Source organism: Scleropages formosus, chromosome 14, assembly GCF_900964775.1.
Source record: "Scleropages formosus chromosome 14, fSclFor1.1, whole genome shotgun sequence".
Lineage (NCBI taxonomy): Eukaryota > Metazoa > Chordata > Actinopteri > Osteoglossiformes > Osteoglossidae > Scleropages > Scleropages formosus.
Window position 1 is genome coordinate 5,991,071 of NC_041819.1, and position 16,582 is coordinate 6,007,652.

General features: G+C 41.4%; 1 protein-coding gene across 1 annotated transcript; it reads left to right on the forward strand.

The window, feature by feature from the left end:
- The first annotated feature begins 7,521 nt into the window (after positions 1-7,521).
- LOC108920523 (G-protein coupled receptor 143-like) lies at positions 7,522-15,313 on the forward strand. Its single transcript, XM_018729304.1, has 9 exons — positions 7,522-7,803; positions 10,485-10,594; positions 11,182-11,276; positions 11,539-11,631; positions 11,704-11,813; positions 12,481-12,589; positions 13,732-13,849; positions 14,187-14,442; positions 14,874-15,313. The coding sequence occupies exons 1-9, from the start codon at positions 7,548-7,550 to the stop codon at positions 14,975-14,977; spliced, it is 1,251 nt and encodes a 416-aa protein (XP_018584820.1). The 5' UTR covers positions 7,522-7,547; the 3' UTR covers positions 14,978-15,313.
- Positions 15,314-16,582: the final 1,269 nt, after the last annotated feature.

Consider the following 16,582-nt stretch of genomic DNA (forward strand, 5'->3'; position numbering starts at 1 on the left):
GTTAGTGCTGCTGTCATGTCCACGCCCACAACACAAGCGACAACACCTGACTCTGCACTAGCACCTGAGTAATCGCTCACCCTATAAAGACCCTCTTCAGCTCTCGTACCGTTGCAGAATCTCGTTTGGGACAACCGCCCTTCCTCGCGTTACTACACACACTCTTACTCTATTCATGATCTCCGGTTTTTTGACTCCTTGCTTCGTTCTCCGACCACGTCCATGGATCCTCATTCCCGTCCTCTTCGCCGATCGACCGACCCTTCGCCTGTCCCTGGTTTTGAGAACTTGCCTCTTCCCTCAACTTCTGACGAACAACGCTCCACTTGGGTTCAGCCGTCCCGGATCCCTGTGTTCCGCGTGACAGCTGCTGCCTTTGGACCCAAAGGTTAAAAGGTCCAAGTCTCATCTCCAGCTGTAGCAGCCTTGAGTATGATGCTTATCCTCACTTGCTCTTTTGTGTAAGTAGTTGTAAATTGCTTTGGGGGGGAAAAGCATTAGCTGAATGAATGACAATGAAATGTAAGTGAGGTCCTTGCTTTGTCCCTCAGAACTGCTGAATCCCTTTCATTGCTCTACAAAAGTGTCAAGACATGTCACTTCTGTCGTCTTTGTGCCATAGACTTGTGACATTATCTGTCCCGATCACCTTTGTGTTTCCTATGAATTCTTTATGCTGCTGCTTGCATAACTTGCACTGGGAAAAAGATGGTGTTGGGCAAAAAGACTGATCTTGGAATTACATGTATACATCAATAACTCTTTATCTCTTAGTGGAATTTATTTTTTTCTTACATAGTTCCTTTGGAGAAAAACTTCTGCTAACAATATATAGAATTGTAAAGGGCTTTGTTGGAGGCAAGGGTGGTGCCTGCTTGGAAGAGCCCAGCAGGAAGGTCAGCAGTATTCCCCTCTCTCTCCAAGGCGTCAAGCCAAATGAGACCACTGTAATCCAAGCATTGCAATGTGGCTCCCTCTGCAACATCACTTTCTGACCAGATGTCATTACCTAGTAGTGGTAGATAGTGTATTAGCCAATAATATTATTAATTCATCGCACAGCTTACATTTGTACACTAAGTAGTTTACTATGATTAACCCATTTATGGGGTGGACAGATGTTACTGGAATAATTCAAGAGAACCACCTTTCTCAAGGGTACATCAGCTGGATCTCAAACCACTACACTTCCAGGTGCCTTGAAATGTACCAACCCAGACGGAACATAAACTCATAGCCCTGAGAAGACTCATAACTCTGAGAAGACCAGTGAATTAACCATTGGGCTGCTGGAACCTGACAACAAAGGAATTTCTTTTTTAATGTATAAGGTTTTGTAAATTTATATTCTTGATAGCACCCATAAGCAAGTCATTCTGGATATGAATATCTAGCCAATAAATAAAAAATAAATGGAGAATGAGATGTGGTGAAGAAAAGGTCATTTCTATCCATCACACTCAGGGAAGGATTTTCTGTGCGAAATGTTGACATCTATTAAAAAAAAAGCCATCCACCTCAGTTAATTGCATCACAATTTTTTTTTCTGTTTCTGTTTTATTGCTGCCCTGTATTTCCCTTGTGACCATGATGTGAGTGTAAGATGAACCTCTTTCACAATGCCCTGTCCCCCAGTTTAGGGAACAAGATGTCCTTTGCAACATTGATTTCAAATCAAACCAAAGCACAGCCAGAAGCTGTTGAACCCCCCCACCCCCGAAATGACACTGTTCTGCGAAGGTGGTCCACAGAGAGATTTTCAAAATTATGATCATTTTCAGCAAAAGGCAATCGTTTCCGGATAAGGCAATATTTCAAACCAAGACTTGTGAGAATCTCAGTGATACAGTGATCTTCCTCGTTTGGTGATGGAACGTGACCAAAATCCAGCAAAAAAAAAGCATGCACTCACTTTCCTGGTAGTAACATCTTCCGCCACTGTTAGATCAGCTGTGTCCAAGCACAAGCTCCTCCATGATAATTATAATTACTTATTTGTAAAGCATTAAAGCTTCTTTATGGTCTAGGAAAGCTACAGATGTGACAAATATTAGTTGTACACCTCAAAACATACACACACACACTCTGAAACCACTTGTCCCAGGGAGCCGGAGCCTAACCCAGCAATACAGGGCATAAGGCTGGAGGGGGAGGGGACACACCCAGGACAGGACGCCAGTCCATCACAAGGCACCCTAAGTGGGACTCGAACTCCATACCCACCAGAAAGCAGGACTTGTTCAAACCCACTGCACCACCATGCCCCCCTACCTCAAAACACAGCTATTCATTTGATAATTTCTTTATTATTTCCTTTGGATTTCATATTACTTATTAAACTTAACCAATGACTTGAGTTTGAGGATGGATAAATGAATGATGGTCGGACAGTAACAAAGAGAGGGCTAACATTTTCAGTTATAGATGTCCGCACATAACCAGTGTTTTACTCATTCCAACACAACAAGATATATTTGAACCACCGGCGGTGCCAGTGGGGGTATTGAGGTTATTGGAGGGTGGAGGGAAATTCAGCTGGAACAGATTCCATGTTCCACATCCCCTGCAGACAGTAGGGTAAGACAGGGGCAACAGAGCATGTCGAGTTTTCATTTGGGCGTGTGGTGTGTCTTACACTGAGAATAAGAGCAGCTCCCTTTTGGTGTGTGCTAAGATATTGGGGATTTTCTGCAAGATGAACCTCTTATAGTTTCTGCACAGCGCCGGAGAATGAACGCAGAACGGACAGGGGATTTTCAGGGGTTCTTAAATTGCATGGACTGCGAATAGCAGTCGCAGGGTTTTCTGCTTGTTTAAAATGGGCTCTTACAATTCCACCAGGTCTCCAACGACCTCTCCACACATCGCCCAGAGAATTTTAGAGCTGCAAGAGAAGTATGTTGTAGAATATGCAAAGAAATTTACTGGAAATGTTGCAGACTTGTGCAGTCTCCAAAAAAAAAAAAAAAAAGGATGAAAAAAACCAAAAACTGTGCATTATAGGAAGCAGGGGAGTATTATTATACTACACACACACACACACACACACGTACACAAAGAGTGTCTCTGTGTACATACCTAACTAGCAATTTCTGTAACACATTTCTAAACTAACGAAAGGGAAGTATCCCCTGATCACACGAGATGCACCATGTCTCTCAATTTGCTGATGTCTATTACTTCATTTATTTCTGTTTTTGTTTGCTCCTGTGTCTCTTTTTTCCCTCAGAGAACCGAAAGCCTCTGATGCTGTTCAGAATAAGGTAGGAGAGCAGAGGGAAAAAAACTTGTACCCGTTAAACAAAGGCCAGTGATGTCAACTATATCCTTCATGATGACGAGTAAGTGACAAAATAACAAGATCAAAAAAAGCGTACTGGTTTACAGCTGTAAAATAATCGATATATTAATAACTCAAGATAGATTACTTCACTGGTTCCCACTGAATATAATTTTTAATCCAGTAAAATTTTTAATGTTAATCAAGCCAACAATACATTTTGTTGAAATAAAATTAAAGCGTAACTGCAGTGTTAAGTATGCTTTATTCTATCGTATCAGTCCCCCGAAACGTTTACCTCCCCGAAATTGAGGTTTACATATTTATATACAGATTTATAGAGTCTGGAAAAAAATATTACACATATCTGGAGAAATCATTCTTAAAATGACCTTGGAAACACACACAACCACTCATTCCAAGTGGGGTCACAGCGGACTGGAGCCAAACTCAGCAACACAGGGCGCAAGGCTGGAGAGGGAGAGGACACACCCAGGACGGGATGCCAGTCCACTGCAAGGCACCCCACATGGAACTCAAACCCCAGACCCACCACAGAGCAGGGCCTGGCCAAACCCACTACGCTGCTCCGACCTTGAAAACATCATGCAAAAAGCTGGGGCCTTGTTCTGAGGTCCCTAGCCAACATAACAAGAAAAACATGTGACTTGTTCAGTGTCTGTGCTTTGGGGAACATAAATCTCCAACCTGTACTCACTATGTTGCAGGTGAAGCACATATTGGAACTTCAGGAGGAGCTGCAGGATCTCCACTAACTTTATCATTTAGTTCATCATCATTGCTTGAGCACCAGTGTTGTAGCGCCCCCCAGTGGTAATGGATTGAAATTGAATTGAGTGCTTTTAACAGGGCAGTAACATTGGAGCAGAACATACAGTACCGGCAACAAGTTAAAGTCCTAAGAATCATAAATTCTGCCAAAACACATTTTTTTTTGGACCTGGTTGATGGATCCAGGTATGGAGAGTTCTTTGCAGTGTTCAAGTGTGGTGCTAAGGAATCCACACACACGCTGTCTGAAACCACTTGTCTCAGTGGGGTTTCAGCAAACCAGGACCTAAGCTGACAATGCAGGGCTGGAGAAGGAGGGGATGCCCCCCCAGACAGGACGCCAGTATGTCACAAGACACCCCGAGCAGATCTCGAACCCCAGACCCGCCAGAGAGCAGGACCTGGCTAAACGCACTGCACCGCTGCACCACCACACCCCTTTGTGAAACTCAGAAAACATGGAAAACTGTTCATCTAACTGCAAAAACTTTCTTTGAGACAATAGATGAACGAGCATGAGAGCAAGACTGAAGATTTCTTAAAACCAGCTGCTTTTATCTGCTGAGCAGTCTGGCAGAAAGGTCAAGAATGCTCACTCATATAGTCTTGCTCTGCACTCATGAGACATATCATTTGTATCCTAAAATTTTGCAGAGCATTATGTACACATAGAAAGTCTCTTAGGAGAACAGAAACTTCAAACTTGACTCAAAACTCGACCCTTGATGTTATTGAGCTTCTTGCCAGTCAAACGTCTCTCAGCTGTGTCGTGTCCATGCCTCTATTTGTAAATATCTCTCAGGAAACCAGTGGCTTCATCAACTCTCATAATACTGAATTGTGAAGCCAAAAAAATAGAATAAAAAAGAAAATTTTTAAAGAAAGTGCTGAAAGGTGTTGGGAAGGCAAACAAGGCAAAGGAAAGCCTTACCTGTCAATTTTAAACTTGAATTGATTTAGTGCATCTTTATTCCAATTAATACTTTACAAATAAGATGTCAATGGGTGTTACAAGTGTTAGCAGCCGTTAAGTAAGATAAAGGTTACAGGTCACATTTCAATAAACTATTTTTATATTTTCATGTTTGCTTTCCTGGCTCGTTTACATAAATTCATAATTTAAAAAATAACAGCACGGCAGTACAACTCAGAGCATGTAAACACAAACACGTAAACAGGCAAGCAAGATTGTTAAGTGCCAGAGCGCAGCTGAAAACGTGGCTGTACGGTTCCTACAATGTCGTGTGCCTCACAGACTCTCTTACACAGCCACATGGCACAGCTTTTAAATTTATCTCGAATTTGTGTCAATTTATCTTGTCGAATTGAAATTCAGGGGCTGGACCAGATGTCACAGATCCGATAAATGAAAATCCAGACTGGGTGGGATAGTGGCACAGCAAATAGCGCTGTGCCTGGGTGAGGCAAGAGGACATGGGTTCGATTTCCGCTCAGTCTGTGTGGAGTTTGCATGTTCTCCCCGTGTCTGCGTGGGTTTCCTCTGGGTGCTCTGGTTTCCTCCCACAGTCCAAAGACATGCTGTTCGGGTTCACCCATAGTGTGTGAGTGACAGAGAGAGTTTGTGTGTTCCTCTGATGTATGGATGAGTGACCCAGTGTAAGTAGTGTATCTAGCAGTGTAAGTCACCGCGGTGAATAAGGTGTGTGGGCTGATGACACTACACAGAGTTCATTGGAAGTTCCTTTGGAGAAAAGCATCTGCTAAATAAATAAATGTAAATTAAATTGATTTACAATAAGTGGTACAACTATGTGCTGGATAAGTTAAAAAAACATGCTGGGAGACTGAATAATGGCAGTGAGTTTAATAGACTCACTGTAAACTACAAGAGTTTCCTGCTCAACTAGTTTTTCGATATTCTAGATTCAATTTTAAACTGGGTTTTTAAAAGACAGGGATTTTGCATTTTTTCTGTTCACGAACACATTATTTTCCCTATTGAATTTAATTGCAGTTTGGAAATATTTTGACAAGTATCCATGTTACAAGCGGATTTTCAGGAAAGAATTACAGTTGTTATGCGAAGCAGGCTTGTACCCCATTGAGAAGGGACTCTGGGGGGAGGATGGGGGCTGCTGGACCCCCTAATCCACACGTGGGACAGGTCCCAGTAGACATGTCCTGCACTGTCTCCGAAGACAAATACTACTGGAAGCTACTGGCTGCACCACGAGTTTTACTGATGAAAGCATTTAAATTCACTCTAACGTTTTTTTAATTCCTAAGCCCACTGAAAAGGTTGTCCCCTGCACGAATCACACTCTAGACACTGCGAGAGATGTATCGATTGCTCCTGCAATGTGTCACTGGGTTCAACATTAATTTCCCACCAAGCTCAGCCTTAAGAAAACAGCTTTGTCTGGTTTATACTGCTTTGACGATTTAGCCCTTTGGCTTAAATCTTTTAAAATGGATTTGTATATTCCACGCATTCGTCTTGATCCATTTTTACTTGATGTTTCATTGCTGAAGCTCAATTTGATCCTTTCTACATTGCCACCAGATGGTAGTAAATGACTGTTAAACGCTGGAGTTCCTGTTGCGTTGGTTTATCCTGGTGATGGAGAGGTGTGCAGGTTGAATCCCTGACCGTCATGAAGCGTCATGAAGCAGCTGATACACTTCTGTAAGAATGGGCCGATAATTTGAAACCGACTGGTGTTAATGGGAGGACGGCTGAGACGGAGATGTGAAGTCGATTTTAAAAAGACAATAAAACAGCCCGATATAGTGTCAGCAAGTGTTTTTTCACTGCATGAAGTTCCTGCAATTGCCTGAAACTTCACATCAGATGAATCACTTTAAGTGACATCTTGCCAATCCAGTAATTAACATTTACATATTTAGCAGACTCTTTTCTCCAAAGTGACTTCCAGTGAACTCTGTGTAGCGTTATCATCCCACACACCTTAGTCACCAAGGTAACTCACCCTGCTAGATACACTACTTACACTGGGTCACTCATCCATACATCAGTGGAACACACACACTCTCTCTGTCACTCACACACTATGGGTGAACCCGAACAGCATGTCTTTGGACTGTGGGAGGAAACCAGAGCATCCGGAGGAAACCCACACAGACACGGGGAGAACGTGCGAACTCCACACAGACTGTGTGGTGATTGAACCCACATCTACTTGCACCACCCAGGCTAGTCGCTGTGCCACCGTTCTGCCCATGTGATGATACTGCGATTCTGAACAACAGCACAAAAAAAAAAAAAAGAATTTGTCTCGAATGTCCCCAATTTCTCCAGCGGGAGGATGTGGTGGGGCGAGAGGGGGTGTGGAAGCTGAGGGCCCGCTGAGGCCTGAAGGATTAAAAAGAAGCACATGATGCGTTGTCCCGTGGCTTCTCTGCAAGCTCAGGTCACGGGCTCTTTGAATGGCTTTCCTTCTTCCCTCCCATCCCCTACGCATGCCACTCCGTTCCGCTCTCCCAGCACCGCGCAATGGCGTCTCCACGGCTTGAGACCTTCTGCTGCCCCAACAGGGATGTGGCCACTCAGCTCATCGTCGATTTTCAGCCGCATTTTTTCGGAGCCGTATGCGTGGCCAGTGGTAGCGTCGGCTTTCTGTTTTCCATCCTGCAGATCTTGCCTAAGCGAAGGAGCTACAGGCGCCTGGGGCAGTACCCGCTCCCTAAACCCGCCTCATCCTCCAGGGTGCTCTTCATCATCAGCCTGTGTGACATTCTCGGATGTGCAGGTAAAGCACTGTTGACATCTTCATCGATCACGCTGTTTCTGACAGCTTCTTCGGGGGTCACAGTTCGATGTACCTGTGCGTTCCGATGTTACTTAAAAAGTTTTCCTTAGATGAGTTCATATCACTGTAGAATCCAACACATTTTTCTAGTATGAAAGATAATATTTGTCTCACCAATCTGCCAGTACTGTTAGAGTACATTTATATGAACAAAGAAGCAATCAGTTCTTATTAGTGTGAAAAAGCAGGTGTGCAGTTACATCAGCGCTGTTACCTGTACAATGGAAGCTGATTTTCCACAATAGCACTTATGGAATCACAATGCTTTCCTTATTTATTCTCTCTATCTTTTCATGCCAGCATGATGCTAAACAAAATTCAACACAGCATTTTGTGTGAGATCAGAGTGGCTGTTATTCAGGTTTTGGAGACAATAGGAATGATTAATTGTTCCCCTGCTTTTGCAAGTGGGGGTGGTGGAGGAGATGCTGGGGATATTAATAGTGCTGTAGATGGAAGAGATGAAGACCATCGCTGGTCTGATGTACCTATAAAGCATTGCAGTGACTCTGGGCTGAATACACACACTGCGTGGTTCACAACTGAACTTTTTGCATATATGAACTAAGAAAAATTGGAGAAATATGGACAATTCAGAGACTGAGTAATGGTAATAGTGCAGCTATCTGTAGTGTGATTGCATGAGAACATATTAGATGTAATGAGTAAAGAAAGGGCATTTTACATTTATTTAACAGATGCTTTTTTCCAGAGCAACTTCCAATGAACTCTATGTAGTGTCATCAGCCCACACACCTTATTCACCAAGGTCACTTACACTGCTAGATACACTGGGTCACTCATCCATACATCAGTGGAACACACACTCTCTGTGTCACTCACGCACTATGGGGGAAACCTTAACAGCATGTCGTTGGACTGTGGGAGGAAACCAGAGCACCCAGGGGAAACTCACACGGACACAAGGAGAAAATGCAAACTCCACACGGACTGAGCAGGATTTGAACTCACACCCTCTCACACCACCCAGGCTCTATGAGACAGCAGTGCCACTGTGCTGCCTGTTAGGTCACGTCTGTTGCTTAGGAAATATTAACATCCATCCAACTGACCAGTTTTGACTTGTTTTTTTGAAACAATGCCCTCCTCTATCCTTATAATTCAAACAGTTTTATTTCATTGGGTTCATTCTGGGAGGACAGTGAAAACCCACCCAGTTATTATCAGTAACTGCTTGTCCAGTACAGGGCCATGGTGGTCCAGAGCCTATCTGGGAATCAGAGTGCACGAGGTAGGGGCACCTTGGACTGGAAGCAATCTGTCACAGAGCAAACGCAGTCATTCACTCACGCATACATATGCTATGGGCAGTTTAGAGTTACCAGTTCACCCGAGACACATCTTTGCGGAAGGAAACCAGAGCACCGGGAGGAAACCAGAACGCTGAGAGGAACCCATACGAAGAGCAGAGACGGAACAAACTCTACTGCTGGAATCATTGTGCCGGTGTGCCACATTAATGAACCCCTTTATCCCCAAATAATACCAAATAAATTCAAGTGGACTTTGAGACACGATCATCTATTTTACTGTCGAACACACATCGGTGAAACATATCCGTTTGGTAGTTTTTTCCCATTTTTTAAAATAGGAAACTCCCTGATTTCATTCCAAGCTTGTTTCACAAGAACATTTTTGAACAATACTGAAATTTATTAGGAGCACGTTAATCCTAAAACGGTCGACTCTGACTTCTTTCTTCTCCGTAACAATAAACATATCAGCTTTACTAAGAGCCCAAGGGGTTCATTATGGAAATACACAAGTGGGTCACACCGTTACATGGGCCCCCTTTTTCTTGCATCCAGGGTCTTTTCCACTGCACAAATAGCCATTAAGAACAACACCCTTTTTAAGATCCCAGAGCTGCTGTTTTACCCTAAGCAGACAGTGGAATGTGCCTCATGTTAGGTGAAGCCCTGAAGGCATCCAAGATCATGGCCTCATCTTTCTGAGCATCAGGAAAAATCCATAGAGGAAGCTATCACGGATACGAGGCATATAAAAACAAGGGGTACCTCCATTAAACAGTTTATAGCTGCCCATTTAATATTTCCATTACAGACTCAAGTCTATTAAACATAGTTCCATGACTTAATCGGTTAAAACAAGCTGTTCTTCAGCACAAACCCAAAAATGTATCATTGCGAGGGATTCCCTTTGACTCCGTACTTTTGGCATTTCTAAAACTCCTGCTTTTGGACATTCCCCAGCCATTCACACTACTCAGATGGGGCTCTTCCTGTTAAAAGAGACCCCAGAGAACTCAAATATTCATGATGGATCTCTCTGTATTATATTCATATCGTGTGTTTAGCGTGCTGCTCTATGTCTGGCTGCGGAAAATGGATTTTGAATTGACAGAGAACAACTCATCGTGGGCACTGTCTGAGTAAGTGTTCCATAAATAAGTAATATAATAATTCTTCTTTGTGGGTGTATCTGAGAAGAAGAAAGGGATTCCAGTGGCAGCATGATGGATAAAAAGCCACAAAAACTGCACCGCCTAAGTGCGCAAGGAACAGAAACAACCTCTGAAAAGGAAAGGAGATGGCCAGTGCAAAGCTATGAACTGCACTCTCACCCTGCACTTTTCCCAGGAATTATTTTCAGGTCGTCCATCTGGTTAGGCCTCCCTGACCTCGTCGCAAAGATCTCTGACACCAACAACTCTGACGTCTGGCCAGAGGTATTCTGTGTGGGTACAGCGGTGCGTAACCTCTTTCCTGCCATTAGCTTTGTGACAATAACTGATAGAGATTATAAATGTACTAGTGGTTATGGACACAGTCAAGTAACCTTATGGTCTCAAAAGGGTCACTCTATAGCAGGACTGACCTCTTTAAGCAACCTGAAGTGATTGATGGAAATGACAGTCTGTATGAATTGTAGATGGCAAAATGAAACAAGAATTAGCTGTATTGGAGGGATTTAGAGAATTGAAGAAAGCTTGAAGAACATGCATTAATTAGTCTATACAAATGAGATTTACCGTTGTTTTCATATAAAGTGAATAGTCACAGTGGGGCTTCTATGGACTTATGAATAAAAGACATACTGTATATATGTAAAAATGTGATCTTCATACATACTTCATCTTTTTCTGAGATGAACATATTAAAATTGCTCATGCAAAATTACGGTGACAATTAAAATGATGAGAGGAGTCAGTAGCCATAATTAACATTAACCTAGCCGTGTTTGACACCCTTGAATTAAGACAATTTCATAGTTTTTCAGAGAATACACAGATGATTTCACCTGGGAGTAGCGTGTAACACTTCTCCACATTTCCAGGTGTGGATCCAGCTGTTCTTCAGCGCATCCTTTTGGTGGACTTTCTGCTATGCAGTAGATGTCTACTTAGTGGTCAAAAGATCAGCTGGAGTCAGGTACCTCTCAAATATTTTCATTACAGAACAAAACACAAAAGGAGCATTTTTACAAACCCAAAGAAAGCTGCTTGAACTCTTGGCCTATGATCACAGCTGAATCTTATCTTGAAAGTGGCTGATGTTCTTGTCCTCTCATTGGATAAAGCTCTCACTTTTTGTCTTCAGGAGATGGTAGATTTTTTGCTGTACAATAGGCATTGGATTAAATGTTATAAAAGTGGTTATGTGTGGCTCATCCCTGGTGTCCTGTCTCAATCAGCACCATCGTGTTGTATCACATGATCACTTGGGGCCTTGCTGTGCTGCTGTGTGTAGAAGGTGTGGCTATGCTCTACTATCCCTCCATCTCAAGGTGGGTGAATAACACACATTCTGTTCTGTCTCCATAACTTAAGCTGAACCCTAAGCTGAGTCCTTTCTACAGCTGTGAGAATGGCCTTCAGCATGCCATTCCCCATTACGTCACCACTTACGTGCCCCTGCTGCTGGTGCTCTTTGTGAACCCAGTGCTCTTCTCCAGGACGGTGTCAGCCGGTGAGTGCCACCGCACGCCTCCAGGTCCAGCGGGAATGCCCTTCAGTGTCAAAGGCGTATTAATGCTCAAATGCCCTCCTTTTAATTTTGGAACATATATTTTGAGTTATGAATACTCCAACAACTGAGATTTTCGAATCCTGAGATACGTAAATCAAATCGTTTACATATTATTATAGTTCCCTATAAGCAGCATCTTAGAGCAGAGCATACTGTTGGTACCTTATAGCTCAGAGGCTGTGATTTCTGATTTAGGTTTTGAATCTGTCTCTGTGTAGAGTTTGTATATTCTTCACCATATTTGTGCGTGTTTCCTCCCTGAAACCAAAGACACATGCAGTAGGAGGGAATGAATAAGCCCTTCTGTACCCTCGCCTTTTTGAAAAGCAGTAGTTGACAAAAGTCAGTTTCTGCTTGATGGCACTTACCCTTACCTTGTAGTGTCCTCTTCTATTAATAACTGAACTTCCTAATGAGTGTCATAAAAGCTGTCACATCACCCAAGTTAATTACCAGATGCCCACATGGTAGGACAAGAATGTCCTTCCAGTTTGTCACTCAAGTGGGATGTTGCTGTAAGCATCACTGTTTTTGGAGGCTGTTTGCCGTTTCCGCCCTCTCCATCCATCATCATCCTACATGCCTGACTTTTTTATTTTCTATTCAGTGACATCGCTTCTAAAAAGCCGACAAGGAATCTACACTGAGAACGAGAGACGCCTCGGGACGGAGGTTCAGATGCGATTTTTCAAAATTATGCTTGTTTTCAGTATATGGTGAGTCTGCATCTCATTATATGTAAAAGACAGATTGGACATAAATACAGTATGGTAATGTGTCACATATGTCAGGCAGGAACTTAGAGATGCCACACAGATTTCAGCAAAGAAATGTGTGAATTTCCAGTGTTACTCAGTCCATAAATTCCATCAGAGGACAGGTTCTCTACCTAAATTATACCAAAAATTTACAAAATAAATGCAACCACCATAACAGCAAGGAAATCCACATAAAGTAATAATTGTGTAACAGGTAGCGGGTATAGTGATGAGAGCCATTACCTTGAAACAAAGACCGGGATCTGAATCCCCTGTCCTTCTGTTGAATCTATGATCAAGGTACTTACCCTGACTTCTGTCTGTAAAAATGATTATTTAGTTGTATAAAGAAGAAAGTAATTAGTAATAGAATAGAATAGAATAGAATAGAATAGAATATACTTTATTGTCCCTTTCCAGGGAAATTTGTCTTGGACACCATGACACGGCCAGTGCACAACATTGGACTCACATAAAAGAATACACGCTCTAACATACAATTAAAAAATAAAAAACAAATTAAAAAAAATAAATAACATTCAAGTTTAAAAACCTCTATATACCAGTCTAAAACCTCAGTTTTGAAATTCTGTATTTAATAATTTAACTGCATTTGGCACAAAAGAATTCTTATAAAGTAATTAACGTATTAATAGTAATGTATTAATAGTAACGTATTAATAGTAAATAATAAGAAAAAAAAAAATTGTTTAATATAGAGACCTGCAGGTCACATTAGAAAAAGGTGTCAGCAAAATTATGTAATAATACGCAGATCAACTGGAGTCAGGTACATCCATTTGGTCATCATTTGCTCTGTTTGTGCTTTGTAACAGAACAACTAGGGCTGAACAGAGCCAAGATGGATAACTAGATAACTGTCATTTATTCATGGGACAACAAGGTTTTGCTTATGAATGCCACAAAATGAAAGCAAAGCAGAAGAGAGAGCCTTTACTTTAGAACAGCAATTTCCTTCATTTTTTTTTTAAGCTCAAGAAACACTCCTTGATAGTTTCTAGATAACTACCTAGTACATTGACTGAGATATGAGATGCTGCAGTAAGATGAACCTGCCATTGATTCCCCCAAAACTGTAGCTGGCTGCCCAATGTCGTCAATGAGGGCCTGCTTTTCTACCTGGAGATGCAGGCGGACATTAAAGCGAGCCATCTGAAGAACGTGAGGAATGCTGCTCTCATCACATGGTTCATCATGGTGAGAGAGGAATTTCACATCCACAGGCTCTTCGCCCCTCCAGTAACTTTCCAGAGCATCTGAACAAAGTGTCAAAATTTGTTATACTATCTTGTAGCTCTACTGGAATTTTCAAAGTCTTTCAGTTATCTCCTAAAGGTGGGCAAAAAAGGTAAGATAAGGAAAATATTTAAGGTTTAGGTAAAGTTAGAGAAAGTTTAGACTTTTTTTAACAAATTGGTACAACGCTGAACTTTGCCGTAACCAAGCCAACTGAATTACCTAGACAATTTGTTCTTCCGTGGCTTCAGCAACAGGCAGGACGACAACGACATGCAGTTCTTGTGTATTTGTCTAGGGGATCCTCAACCCCATGCAGGGATTCCTCAACACTCTTGCGTTCCATGGCTGGACCGGTTTCGACGTGGACCCAAGGCTCCGACAGGCCCAAGAAGTCCACTGGGACTCAGCCTCCACCTCAGTACCTGGACCTGGAACCTACAACTCCTTGCTGGGTTCCACTCTGCACTACCAGAGCCATGTGCAAGAGAGCAAGAAGAAGATGAGTGGAAATGGACAGCAGCCATCAGATACTGTCAGCATACTGTCTGAAGGTAGAAGGGGCAAACCAGGCATCCTTCTCAGAAGGGCATGTAACTTTTAACTTAGAGAGCTGTGTGTATTATGCTTTGACTACACCAACAGGCAGACATCCATCCATCCATCTATCCATCCATCCATCTACTGTATGTTCAATAACCTCTGGAGCCTATCTTGGAAGCATTGGGTTCAAGGCTGGGGAGGGGGAGGAGGGTGAACAGGTTACTATTTTGGACATAAACAACCCAGACAGATAACATCCTACAGAAGCACAATATTTTTAATGTCTCAAAAGTAATGTTTTTTTGACCTCTTGGTGCCAAATATGTTGAAAAATTCAATATAACTGTTAGAATTATCTTTTTTCTGATGGATAAACTATGTAAGTGGTTTTTCTAATTTGAATGGCTTAAGGTGTATCCGTTATTCCATTTTGTCATGCTAGGTTCCGATTCCAGTACTTTTGAAATCCACATTTCCAGCAAGCTGCAGGACTACGAGGGAATAGATGCAGAAGGAGAATCCCTGGAGAAGTCTATGAGGGACTAGCAGGACTAAGGAGCAGGATTAAGTACCAGGACCCACTTTCTCTGAGTCAGTCAGCATTTTGACTTGAACATGCTGTATCATTGCCATTCTTGTCTCTAAAAACCCAGAGTCCTCTTATTTCTATGTGGTAAGTTGTCTTCATATTATCTACTCCTACTGAGGGGTGACATCATGGAAGACAATTCACAGCATTCAATAACTTTACCAGCTGTCAACTATTCTGTCCAATTCGGGACCTCTGGCTGGGGGCAGAGGTAGAAAGGTAAACTTTGTATCATAATAATGCTTTCAAAATAGTACACTGGCTCCTGCGCTTACAGAGTTGTATGTTTTTGAAAATGGCCTTGATTCTGAAAACAAAATTTCTCCCATATTTATTTTTTTAAAAGAATATTTCTTAAATTCTCTATACAGTATGTTTTCTAAAATTTCAGTTTGTAGAGAGTGCCTTGAACCCATGTTTATCAGCGTCTGGCCGTCTTCGGTGCTGGTGATGCTATTAGAGGTAAACAGAAAGAGGTGACAAAAGTGGAGAAAATCAAGCTGAAAGTGGCAAGAAGACGGCAAACACTGCATAAGCTTATTTGATAAATCAATCAAGAATCAGGATTGAGGGAGTTTGAATGAATTTAACTGAAGAATTATTTTCTGTAATTTTAAAGTAATTTGAATTTTTAATATAGTCAAAACTAAATAAATAAAAAAAAAAAAAAAATTAATTAAACGCAGTTAAAAATATTTGTCCAACAGGCAATAAATACATTGAGAAATTTTTTAAAAATTTAATTTATTTATATCAATTTTTTGTAAAACCTAACCCATGAATTATGTTAGGGACATATGTATTATAAGGCTTTTATTAGTTGTCACTCCAGGGTAAAATTACTTCGTAGCTGCAAAGAGAACAAATCACGAATGGACTCCCAGCTGGTAAATTGAGGAGCCAGTGTACTAGGTTATCTGTCTTAATGCTCCCATGATACAGTAGATCAATGAGCTCGAAACAGACACTTAAGTATCTGGTTTAGCTACCTTACTGAGCAAATTAATTTGGAAATAGAATGAAAGCAGTTATTAGTCTTACCGATAAGCAATACATATGGTCTGAATTAATACATTTCAAATTTTATTTCTGAAGACTAAACAGCTCATTTTGTTTGCAATATATGTTGATAAAAACTAAAAATATTCATTATCTCATGCGGACAAGACAGTGTCAAACAAACTCTTACTCAATATTTGTTCAATAGCCTTCCTATATTTAGTTTTATGTGTTCCTTGAAAATGGAGATAGAAATTGTTATGAATTACTTTTTATATTAAACAATGAATCCAAATGCCTGTCTCCACAGAAATTCTCTTTTTTTTTTTTGTTTAAACAGGCATTTTTATAAAATGAATGGATCAATGAGAATGGAGTTACTTCACATATAAGGACCTTTTTAAAGATTCAAAACTCATTTTTTCACTGCACATTATTAAAATCGATATTACGCAACAAAAAATTGAAAACGAGAGCCACACAGCGTATTCTCATATCAAAATAGTATTTTTTTTATTTGAGACGCTGAACATGAGTTATGTTGCAGAAACAAAATGGTCCAA